The sequence below is a fragment of the Aulonocara sp. 'chitande type north' Nkhata Bay genome, linkage group LG5 (genome assembly GCF_057382095.1).
Source record: "Aulonocara sp. 'chitande type north' Nkhata Bay isolate Kocher_YH1m ecotype deep benthic linkage group LG5, A_spYH_male_GT1.1, whole genome shotgun sequence".
In the NCBI taxonomy this organism is placed as follows: Eukaryota; Metazoa; Chordata; class Actinopteri; order Cichliformes; family Cichlidae; genus Aulonocara; species Aulonocara sp. 'chitande type north' Nkhata Bay.
In genome coordinates, this window is record NC_141348.1 from 13861052 (window position 1) to 13873584 (window position 12533).

The 12533-nt window shown below is 39.6% G+C and overlaps 1 protein-coding gene across 12 annotated transcripts in view; it reads left to right on the forward strand.

Moving 5' to 3' along the window:
• Positions 1-856: 856 nt before the first annotated feature.
• itpr1b (inositol 1,4,5-trisphosphate receptor, type 1b) overlaps positions 857-12533 on the forward strand; it is a 79425-nt gene continuing 67748 nt past the window's right edge. For all 12 annotated transcript variants that reach the window (XM_086291427.1, XM_086291428.1, XM_086291432.1 and 9 more), the window contains exons 1-3: positions 857-1049; positions 2084-2197; positions 8274-8344. In XM_086291427.1, coding sequence (XP_086147553.1) covers positions 2106-2197; positions 8274-8344 — 163 coding nt within the window. In that variant the 5' untranslated portion in view covers positions 857-1049; positions 2084-2105. The remainder of the gene's footprint in view (positions 1050-2083; positions 2198-8273; positions 8345-12533) is intronic.

A 12533-nucleotide genomic window follows, 5' to 3' on the forward strand; every position in this document is an offset into this window, starting at 1 on the left:
AATGGAAGCAAAGCAAATAAATACATTACAAACCCAGGAATCTGACTGCTTGCGACTGAATCAGTGTTCCTGACAGGAGGCTGCCCACACAATGGATGTCTTTATCTCGTGTCCTTTCACTTTGGCATGCACAGCATGACCCCCTCTTTACAAGGCAGTGTGGTTGCCTCTGTTTTTGACATCATATACGTAAAATAATGTAGACACTAAAAAATCAAACAAACAAAAAAACAAGTCACATGGATGTGACCCCCCCCCCGCCAGAGATATGTTTACTAGTCCAGAACACGTGTCTATGGGTTTTATTTGTATTCAAAAGGCTTACGGCATGTGATATTACAGACGTTTTATCAGTGTTAGTTATGGGGTGGCTGTAGCTCAGGCGGTAGAGCAGGTCGTTTGCTTATCGGAAGGTTGTAAGTTCGATATCCTGACTGCTCCAGTCTACATGCCAAATGGGCAGGATGCTAACCCTGAGTTGCTCTCTGATGCATCTCTTGGAATATCAATGTTAGATAGAAAGAGTGTTTGTGTTAGGCAAGTTACATAATGTACTTTGAGTGCTCGGATTGAGTACCATTTATCTACAGAGTATTTAAAAGACACCATAGTTTCTTCATTCTTATGGCTAATTATACATTTTTAAAATATATACATATTTTACTTTTTTATTATTATGCCACTGGGCATGAATACATTGTATTTATTTACAATAATTAAGGTCACGTATTTCCGCTCCAGGTTGAAAATTGTTTCTGTTTTTGAGTTAAATGCCTAAAGAACTACATTACCCAAGAAGCACTGCCGTATTATAAATAGTAACGAAAGGGGCGTTCCTGCGGTGACATGTGGAGGAGGTAAGAAGAGGATTGTTGCCGAGGACGCATTCAGCTGTCAGAGATAACGTCGCTCAGGCTGCTCTGACCTGGAGTTTCACTGCCATGGACTTAACCGAGGATAGGACTGTGGAAATTATCCCGTGCTGACCCACTTCTTCCCGCGGTTCTCTCTGCCTCTATCCTTTGACGCCTTCATTTTAGTTCTGTCAGGTAAAGTCCTTGCCTGTGCACGCTAGTTTTTTTTTTTCCAGGCTCGGGCTTTGTTCATTTTGTCACTGAGATGCAAGCATCCCTGTCAAGGAAGTAGCCCACGCGCTCGTTTGTTTCTGTTGTCTTGCTGCAGCTCGTGCGACCTGACATGTAATGTAGCTAGAATGCTCGTGCAACTCGGTTCAAATGTGCCACGAGACGTTTAAATTAGTTTACGTGCTTTGACACAGGGCAGTAGAGAAGGGAATAGAAAGTTTACATGTCTAGCGTGGATTGAGACTTCTGATTTCATTTTTTTAATTGTAATCTTTTATTATTTTTGTTAAATGTCTCTGTTCCTTCACAATCACATCCAGGACTATAAATATGTTTGCCCCTTAGTGATGTTTGATGCTACAGTGTTACAGACAATGAGCTTCTCAGTCTGAAATGATGGTGACATAGGTTTTGGGTGGTTCTTAGTAACTGCAAAAATCACAGATTATATAGACCACAGAAGGTATAGCTGGTGGTCTTTCATTCGAGCTGAGGTCTCGTAGCCTGAAAACAAACAGGTCACCTAAATACCAGACCTATTGCTTTCACCCAGCTATAACAGCACAATACACATGAAGCTTTTTACTGTTTCATTTCTAACAAATCTATGAACGAATATTGCATAAATATGTACAAGCTGTACTGTTAGGCAGAACTGGCAACAAAATAAAGCCATGCAAGGGGAATGGACGGCTTTGTAGTTCAGTTATTTGTGGTTAATGTTTATAATAGTAGTTTTTGTTATAGCCATTGGTGATTTTGCAGTAGGTGGTGCTCTGAGAATGGCCTAAAAAATCAAGTAGACAAACAATGGGTAGCAAAATCATAAAGGTAATAATAGTTTAAATAGGTGATCATAACCACTGCAGCTTACAGTATAGGTACACCTGAATTGTATTACTGCATGAAATGATTTAAATGTCTTAAATAAGTATGGCTTGCTTGTATTTGCTGTCTGTCATGATTCTTTAAATTCTCATGTTGTCAACTTTTTGCAGGTGTTATCACCACAGAGAAACCATGTCAGACAAAATGTCCAGTTTCCTCCATATCGGGGACATCTGTTCCCTGTATGCAGAAGGCTCCACCAGTGGATTTATCAGCACTTTAGGGTAAGCCTTCCTGTGTTTATCTTAATTTTCATGACTCCTCCACCATCTCCCTATTCCAACACACTGCAAAACGAACAAACTAACCCATGTAATGAATGAGTTGTTTCGAGCCAAGGCCAAAAGACCCAAGTGTTGTTTTTCTTTAAGTATCTCACCCAATTTTCTTTCATAAGCTTCACTTATAATGTACAACATGAATGGCGATACCAATGTATATATTGGCCTCTAACAAATATCAGATTGGCCAGTCTTTAGTCAACATAAAAAAGGTGATAGTGAATAACTGATTTAACCAAAATTAATGAAAAAGAAAGATGAGGTTTTTTCAGGTGTTTCCAGTTCAGTTGATGTATTGCAGAGACTGGGATAGAAAAATATTTGGACTAGGCAGGAAAACGTAACAGGGTTTGGTCCTTTGGAGGCTTTATTTTGCACACTGTTTAGCCTGTCTTGCAGATGGCCAGGCATCAATATTTTAGCTCAAATATTAGTACAGTAATGGGTAGAACTTGTTCGTTATGCTGCAGTTTTGTTGCTTGGTTTTACCAGCAGTGGCTGGTAAATGCTGTCTCTTAGTAAATTATTTAAAATAGAACACAGTATCTACCAGCTCTAGCAGCTTTTACAGAAGACGCTGATACACCGTGCTTGTAATCTTCAAATTTAAGGACATCTATGCTGTGTGTACCTGATGTGTTGCAACTTATTTCAGTCAAATGTGTAGCTTTTCTTATCTATGAATACACAGCAACATACCATGTCACTCTGGATAACTGTGTCAGTCCAGTGTTCTCTCTGAGAAGTGCTAGGTCCTGTAGTTGTAGCTTTATTTATTTATTTTGTGTTTGCTTGCTGTTCTGTGCCTGAAATTACTCTCCCGGTACATGCTGAGTACCATGTTTTCAACTAGTTGACATCTCCACTCCTTCCTAATTGTAGGCAGTGAGTTAAAAGTGCATCTCATTATGTGGAAATTGAGAAAGTCTTGACACACAACTGGCACACAGAGGAAAAACAGAAGGCTAAAAGAGGAACAGCGGGCGATCATTGATGTGAATGTTCCTGTCCAGCGTCTGGCATCTTAGGCTTCAGCACCCAGAATTAGCCTGTTTCTCTCCCTCCTGCTTCTTTCTGTTTGCTGTCCTGGGGAGTTTGTTTTTCTTCTCCTGAGGTGAAAATGGGCACAGCATCTGTATTGTCCTGTCCTCCCTCTCCCTTTTAAGAGCTGCAGTTTTTCTGCTCTTGCCTTGTCACTATTTCAGTTTGCCGTTTACCAGAGGATGAGTCGAGCCCTTCTCCTTGCCTTCAGACGCTATGCTCTTAAACAATTTTAGTGTTATGCGTCACCTACCATAGCAACAAATGTGAGCACAGCTTTGAAGGCTACCACCATGACGGAGCTTGTCAATTTTCCTATCTTGTGTTGTTATGCCAAGTAATCCCCCCTCCCAGCCCATCCGCTTCTGTGAGCGCTCTCTGTTAAAGGGAATAGCTTAGAGGACGTACCTATAAATAGATTTATTGTATTAAGTGTTGCACTCCTGAGAGACAGGTGCATTTACCTGGATCACGACTGGTGCGGGAAGGCTGACAATCAATGATAGTGTAGCCCTGAAGGCCACTTTCTGCCCTTGGATTTCACTGACTCCTGAGTTTCATGTTTCTTTTGGAGCTCGGCCCATCGGTGCATCAGTGTGATCGAGGTGATCAGCTTTTCATTTCTGCAGCGAAGTTTCTCACGACATGTGACTTCTGCATCGTCACAGGGCTCCTGCAGTGTGCAAGTGTGTACAGAATGACCTATAAAAAGATGCACCTGAATCAACCTGCTCGTGCATCCTACACAAGTGTCCTCTTTGTGCCGATATACTGTCTTATAGTTATCCCAGGGGCTTCCCCTGAATTGTAATTATCGTACTACTGACTTTAAATTTGTGCTTTCACTGGAGGTTGATGATTTAGAAAACTATGATTCAAAGAGGAATAATGTTCCCAAAATAGAGGCCCTGAAAGACAGGAGAATTGCTTACAGCTTATAATTTTAAGCTACAGGAATGATTTCAGCAACTTCTCAAACCCCTTTGAAATGTGGTGGTTTACACTGTTTGGATTCTAAAAAAAGGCTTTCAGACACCTAATATCTGTCCAGTTCTTTGAACTCAGGTGTCACATCTGAACTTGGACAGATTTCTCTTTTGCAGCAAAGGGAGTGCTGACAGTAAGGCTGAAACTGTCAATGTACTGGTCAGTCTGTGTTCCCACCTTCACCTATGGTGATAAATTGTGGATGGTACCCCAAATGATACGATAAATAGATACAAAGCAGCAAAAATATCTGCAAAGATTACCTGGGCTCAGCCTTAGGTTGAGGAGCTTAGTTATTTGTGAGTGGGTAAGAATAGATTTGCTTCTCCTCTGCATCAGAAGAAATTTGAGGTAGCTAGGATGCCTCCAGGGACATCATCTAGATGAGGTCATTAAAGTGAGTCCCACTGGAAGGAGACTCTGGGGCAGACCCAAGACATGCTGGAGAGATTGTGTGTCTTTGCTTGCTTGGGAGCATTTTGGGGACATCATAAAAAAGATTTGTCATGACAATGAAACTTGTATTTCTTCTGACTGACAGAGCTGTGACAGAGCAGAATTAATATTGCATATACTGTTGTGTCAGATTAATTCATCTATGATTGTAGAAGCATGTAAAATACGGAGGAAAGTAGCAGTTAGTAATTAGTTTCAAGCAACCAATTTATTTATATAGCACTTTCAGACAACTCCCAGCTGAAAACAAAGTGCTGTACACTTGACACACCAAAAAACAATACCTTGAATAAGTTAAAAAATTTGTATTATTACAAGCTACTAATGCTGGGATGGGGCTCCTCTGTTATATTTGAGCTGGCAAGACATTAAGTGTTTACACCTTGGACGTCTACTAGAGTTAACCTTGCTTCTCTATTCTGAACTGAGCAGTTGCTTTCACATTTCAGGTCTGCTTTCAGAACAGAATGATTGGGTGTGCATCAAAAGTCATAGTGAGAGCAGCCTCTGCCTATATACACATTATTGCCAAAATTATTCTCCCACCCATCCAAATCATTGAATTCAGGTGTTCCAATCACATCCATGGTCACAGGTGCATTACATCAACCTAGTACCTAGGCATCAGCTCAGTGAATTCCAGCGTGGTACCGTGATAGGACGTCACCTGCGCAACATGTCCATTCATGACATTTCCTTGCTACTAAATATTCTACAGTCAGCTGTTAGTGGTAGTGGGAGTGATTGGGAACAACAACAACCCAGCCACTAACTTGTAGGCCACGTAAAATCACAGACTAGGATCAGAAGATGTTGAGGAACATCATGTGTAGAGGTCACCAATTTTCTGCAGAGTGAGTTGCTATAGACCTGCAAACTTCATGTGGCCTTCAGATTACTTCAAGAACAGTGTGTAGAGAACTTTATGGAATTGGTTTCCATGGCTGAGCAGCTGCATCCAAGCCTTACATCACCATTGCAATGCAAAGTGTTGAATGCAGTGGTGTAAAGCATGTTGCCGCTGGACTCTAGAGCAGTGGAGAGATGTTCTCTGCAGTAATGAATCACAATTCTTCAACTGGCAATCTGATGGCCGAGTCTGGGTTTGCTGGTACGAGGATTGGTATAAGAATAATTTCAGACTGCATTGTGCCAAGTATAAAGTTTGGTGGAGGGTGGGTTTTTCAGGAGTTAGCCTCAGCCCCTTCTGTAAAAGAAACTCTTAATCCTTTGTCATTTAGAGACATTTTGTACAATTTCATTCTCCCAACTTTGTGGGATCAGTTTGGGGATGGCCCCTTCTTTTTACCACAACACTATTCACTAGTGCACAAAGCAAGGTCCATGAAGACATGGATGGGTGAGATTGGTGTAAAAGACTTCACTGGCCTGCACAGAGTCCTGACCTCAACCTTAGAACACATTTGGGATGAATTAGAGCGGACTCAGGCCTTCTTGTCCAACATCAGTGTCTAACCTCACAAATGTATTTCTGGAAGAGTGGTCAAAAATTCCCAGCAACCCACTCCTGAACCTTGTGGAACAGCTAAGGCTGATATAGCTGCAAAGGTCGGACTGACAACATATTAAGCCCTATGGATTAAGAATGGGATGTCACTCAAGTTCATATGGCTGTGAAGGCAGATGAGCGAATATTTTTGGCAATATAGTGTAGATTACTGGAGCTACCATCTGGAATCTATTCTAATGGTCATCAAACAATCTTTATTGATAAATACAAAAGTGTTAAAACTCATCATTAAGGGTACAGTGGAGTCTAAAACAGTGTACGGTGAACTTTGACCGGTCAGTGCAGTACCCCTAAGTTAAGTCAATTTCAGGGTTTTGTTTGTGTGTCTATTTTTCTTTTTTCTTTTTTTTCTTTTTGATGTTCTGCGCATTCGCACTGAGGTGATTAAAGTTGGTCAGCACATGCTTAAGTGTCCCACAAATCCAGGCCAGTGAGTCAACATTCACAGCACTCATAGATTCTGGATATTTGGTCGAGGGATGTACACTAGTAGTTAAGTCCATGTTTAAAAGTTGCTACCTTTGGGAGTTGGCACCAGAAATACTACAAATATAAACAAATTATTCTATAAATGCATAAAAGCATTAGAGCATTGGTTTTAAGATTTTATGATGCCACTGTCTCTATAAGGGGTTGCAGCCCTGACTGAAGGCTATGCCCCTACTCTTTGTGTGAAGGCTTTAAACAAGCTAGGTGAAGAGTAAGTGCATGACACTTGTGTAAACCAGCACAGCTCTGCAGTACTTTAAATGAAGAAAATGAGAGCATCTATATAGGCTGTGTCAGGGTAAAGCAGCAATATGACCAGTCAACTAAAGCAATTCGTAACCACCTTTGATACAGCTATGTTGATGCTAGCATGCAAGAAAAGCGGGATACTGCTGCTAGCATTCCTTACATTTGCACACTTGGGGTGTTTGTTCCTGTGTGTGTGTTTGTGTGTGTGCGTGCCTGCATAATTCTGTGATGGCATAAACAGAAACATGTGTGGCCTATATTCCATACATTTAAAGCATTAAATTTGATTATTAAAGTATGTCTCTTGAATACTCATGCACTGTTTGCATGGTCAGTATTTAACCTTTTCCGGTAGATTATGCTTTTCGGTATTTTGAGTGTTTTGCTGTTAGACTTCTTCTCCATTTTTGGCTTGTTTAAACGATTTTTGAATTGTTAAGACATCAGAAAGCCTTTAATTGTCATTGTACTTGGCATTACAGTGAATTTAGGTGTTCTGCTCTAATGTGGTGCTTTAAAATAAACACATACATAAAATATATTTAAAATACATAAAATGACATATGTTTAAGGGCACAGTATAAAACCGTTATGGAGCTATCTTTATTTGTTGGGAGCGATTACTGGATTTGGAAGCTGTGAGTGAATCTGGTACCTCTGGATTTCATGGATCAGTAACGCCTACAGAAGGCAGCAGTTCAAACAGATGGTGACCTGGGTGAGACGGTCTTTGATAATGTTTTGGGCTCTGCAGAGAATGTGGCTGTTCAAAATGCCTGTCCCAAGCAGCATCCCTAATTTTGACTATAAACAGTTAAGATACAGCCACAAGATTTGCATACCTCATTCCCATGAAACGCCAACTTGTGGCCAGAAGTTATTGAGTTGGTAGCTATATGTTACTAGTTCAAGGCCACACAATAACCATTTTTGTCTCTACAGGGCTCCATAGAATATGCTACAGTGAACAAATAAAGTAAAAAGTGTTGGAAACACAATACTTTGCTTATTTAAGAAAAGTTTTTTTTTGTTTGTTTTTGTATTCAGTCATATTTTGGGTACATGAGCTGCATGAATTAGAATAATCCAGATAGTGATGGGTTTTACCTGAATTATCGCCCTAATTTAATATGACTCTCTCATAATATCGTAATATCATTAGGAATGCTGTTATTCAAAAAGTTATTAAACCCTTCTGAGGATTAAAGCAAATTTCATTTGCATATGTCCTTATTGACTCACTCATAATGATGGCTGTCTGTGCAGGCTTGTGGATGATCGCTGTGTGGTACAACCAGATACAGGTGACCTCAACAACCCCCCTAAGAAATTCAGAGGTAAGGTCTAAAAATCACTCGCTTCTCTCTTGATGAACATTTCATGAAATGAGTCTGTGTTGCTGCCATTTTATGCTCACTGCTGCCTTACATTCAAACTGAAAGATGCCGTAGAAACATGCAGGAGAACGCATCAGTCTCACCTGTTACTCATGAGCAAATTGTTTTGTGGTCATTTGTGCCCATGCTCAGGATGGATTATATGCATACATTTTCTGCTTGGATCTTTTATTTAACTATTTAGAAAATGCAGAGTATAATACAACCCCAATAAGTTATATAAGCCCTGTTTGTTTTCAGAACAACTAACAATATATTTTAAATGGTTTGAAATAGTCTTTACTCTTTTTTTTGGATATTAACCCTCACAATTAAAGGTGACTAACTTGGAAGTTGTGTGCACAACTTTTTTTGTGCTTGTGAAATAATTTCGAGATGGAAAGGGCAATGGTTATACTAGGATGTCGAGTAGGGAAAACCTAGAAGGACTGCGTTGCCATAATTACCTGAAGCAGTTGAGTACTGTTCAGATATACTCTCTTGGCAGCAAAGGGAGTAAGAATACATTTGACATATCATTGTACAGCAAACCCTTTTTAGCTGTGATGGATTCATGAATTTTGCTGTTCATATTACAAATTCTGACCCTATTTTGAGTTGTTTTGCAAGTGAAATGGCACAGCTGCCAAGGACACATCCACTGACTTGTAGCAGTGCTCCTTCCAAACAGATTAAATTGGTCTCATTAGACATGAGAAGCCTAGCAGGACTTCAAGTGTCCCTGTCATGTCTCAATTGATGATCTCTTATGTCAGGTCATCCCTGAGTGATGATATCCAGGAGGAGAATAGTCTGTGCCCAGAGCCAAAAAGCCAAAGATAAACCTGCACATTATTTGACCAAAAGAAAAATCAAGAATGAATAAAAAGAAGTGTCATTTTGATGGTTATCTTCATATAGTGTCAGTACCAGGCAGCCAGAAATGGCTGATCCTTTATATCTACTGGCCTAGGGTAAGCAGTTTCCCGACTAGTACGCTGATGGTTTCAGATTCAAGTCTTCTAGTCTAGCAAGTGTTGTTGTGTGGACATAATAGCTTTGTCTCTATCACGTGTGGTTGTGTTATTGTTCTTATATGTAGTTTCTTTCAGGCAGAATGCCAGGCAGCTGTAAACAAAAAGCTTGTCACAGGAACTTGCCGTCCCTGCTAAATAGCAGGGTCTAAACTGACAGCGTGAACACATGCACAGATTAACTAGGAGGCATGTGTCTAAAAATACAATAAGACTGTGTTTTGCTTTTGAACACCAAGTACAGTTCTGCTTTTGATTGTATGCCAACGCTATCAAAGAGGATTTATACATCACCTTCCTCATTCATTGAGATCAGACTGGCTTTGTTAAGAGCTGCGTGAGCTCCAACAGTGTTTACAAAATATAACCAAAGCCTTTATGATGGGCATTCATGGGCCAACCTATTGTTAGGTACAACAAAAGACTTTCAGTCTTATCATATTTCTTTTTTTTTATGCAGATGGTGTTCAGTGTACCTCTCGGATGTAGATAATTTGTGTCACATGCTCTGAATCACTGAGTTTAGCTTCTTCTAGCTTCTCTTTCAGTTTTCATACACATTCTTTAATCGCTGACTTTATTTCTGTGTTTCCTGAAATTAGTCTTAATACATAACTAAGATTTTTTTAAAAAGCACAGAATATTTTCACTTTAGTGCTTAGAACTCGTCCTGTTCTTCCTTCTAAAACCTGTGAATACCTGATTCAAACTAATTTAGTTCTTTAAATCATGGTATTCTTTTGAAAATGCATTATGCTTTTCATCAGTGTAGCTGTATTGTCTGTTTGGCACTGTGTAGGAAAACACCACACACCACATGCGTGAACCATTTCTTTGTTCAGTTATATTCATAGTTTAGCTATAATTGCTTTCCACATAGCATGCTAACCATAGACTGACCTGATTTACTGAAGCATCAGATTCAAAATAGAACATTTGCAGCTGTGTGTGATGACATGGGGATCTGATTGAGTCACTATTGGGGGAGTGGAGCATTTTAGGTTTAATAAAATGGTGTAATTTTCATAACCACTTAGTGGGAGCAGTCAACCAGGAACTGCTCCAGCCACAATATAAAGTAAATTGTCCTTAGCGGGTCCTATTCATGTTTTTAACACTTCAGGAATCATGCAGATCTTTTGATTTCTTTACGACAACATTGCCCTCAGGCTACTGCAGTAAAAGTGGCCACAGTTCTGTGGTGGAAATGACAGCTTAGGTTCGGGAACACATTTTGTTTCTGTGAAGTTGGAAGTTAAAACTAGTACACAGAAAAAAATATCCAGAGACGCTGTCTTCTTCTCACAGTCTGAATTACTTTTGTCGTCAGCACACAGTTCAGACACACTACCCTTATGAGTCTTGCACATTTAAAGCCTTATATGCTGCTTTTCTGTACCAGGGAAAATTTGGATGAATAGCAGATAGGCAGCAGTCTTTTATGAGTTTAAACAAGGCCTGCTTTTCCAGCTGAGGATGCAAAGAAATGTGTTCATGTCTGACTGACCTATTCAAATCATATTCAGAGATGTGGTTAATGAATACACTGCAGTAACTGCACAGGGGAACTGTATAAATGTACTTCTGGTATCATGCTAGGGTTCCTTTTATGACATAAACTTACATATATTATCCTAAATAAAATGGTATATTTAGATTACAGATCATTTTTATGAGTCAAGGAAGCAATAAAGAGATTCTTTTTTTTTTTTTGGGGGGGGGGGGGGGGGTGGTATTGTGAAGTAATACATAATCCAGCCACAGACAGTAGTATCACCTCTTCTATTAAGGCGAGTGTTCAATAGAAACAGAGTGAAACCAGAGCTAAATCCTGACGTCTTGGTTTGGTAATAATAGAACCTGTAAGCTGTTTAAAAAGTCTTTATCTCAAGGATGTATGTAGGGAACCAGTTTTATTTTAAATCTACGTGTATGTCAGTCTATGTTCACATACAGGTTAACTCCATGATTGCATGTCATTTTACCTGTGCATATAAAACTTTGTGGGTACAGGAAAGCTTGGCGCTCAGCTCTGCTCAGTCGTCCTCTCGTGCACAATATTATGACTGTTTTTGTTGTTAGAAACACAAAATCCAGAAAACTGATAAATATTATATAATTTGAGATGCCATCCAAGCTGCACTTTGCATATAATTAGTAAAAACTGGAATGTGTTGTTGGACTCATTTGTTATTTACCTGAGAAAGAACAGGTAGCAAGATGCTCTAAGAGGAAAAAAGGCAAGAGCAAAAAGCCATGGTTAGCAGGGGAAACGTTTGGTTTTGGCATTTATGTGAATTCTATGCTTCAGACCGCATACTGCATGGGATGTTTTAAAAATGTAAATTTACCTGCCCTGCCACACTGTAAGAAACTGTTCATGACTGCTTTGGGAATTGATGTGATGTAGCATCAGCTGTCTGTGGCATGTGCTGGACAAGCAAGTCAAATCCCTGGAGGCCTCATCTTCTTCTTAACCACCGGACACCTTCAGAGCTCGTTGAGAAGTCTACAATGCAGTGGATCAGAGCTGTTTTGGTGCCCAAAATGTACGTCATGCACCAAATGTGCAAGTAAAATATTTGAAATAAATGTCCCCATTTCTGTTCTACCTGCTGTTTTAAATACAGCCAAATATTAACTAATGTGTAAGAAAACCCACAAAGAGCTTTTGGCCTTTTAGAATTTCATTTATTACCCTGACTTCTTTCACTTTACTGCTTTTTTTTTTTTTTTTTTTTAATTAATTTACCATCAAGTCAGTTAACTTTTGAGCTATTTAACGGTACAGTTAAGTAGGAGAGGGGGTTTTAATCAGTTTCAGCTGCTTTGGTGTTAATGAAATTAACAGGTGCACTAGAGGGGCAACACTGAAACAACACCCAAAATGATTTAGAGCTGACATGTTTCCTCCTCATCATCTTTGACTGTTTTTGCTAGTTTGCATTTGGCTAGGGTCGGTGTCGCTGCTACATTTCTATCAAAAAATGTGGTATCTTTTAATTCCTAACACATTACTCAGTCCCTATCAGGATAAGGGAGTTTTTTCCCCCTATTGAGATGTTTTGAAAATTTTCCCTTTAATTTTTTTCAAGAATGTATGTATACCAATCTTG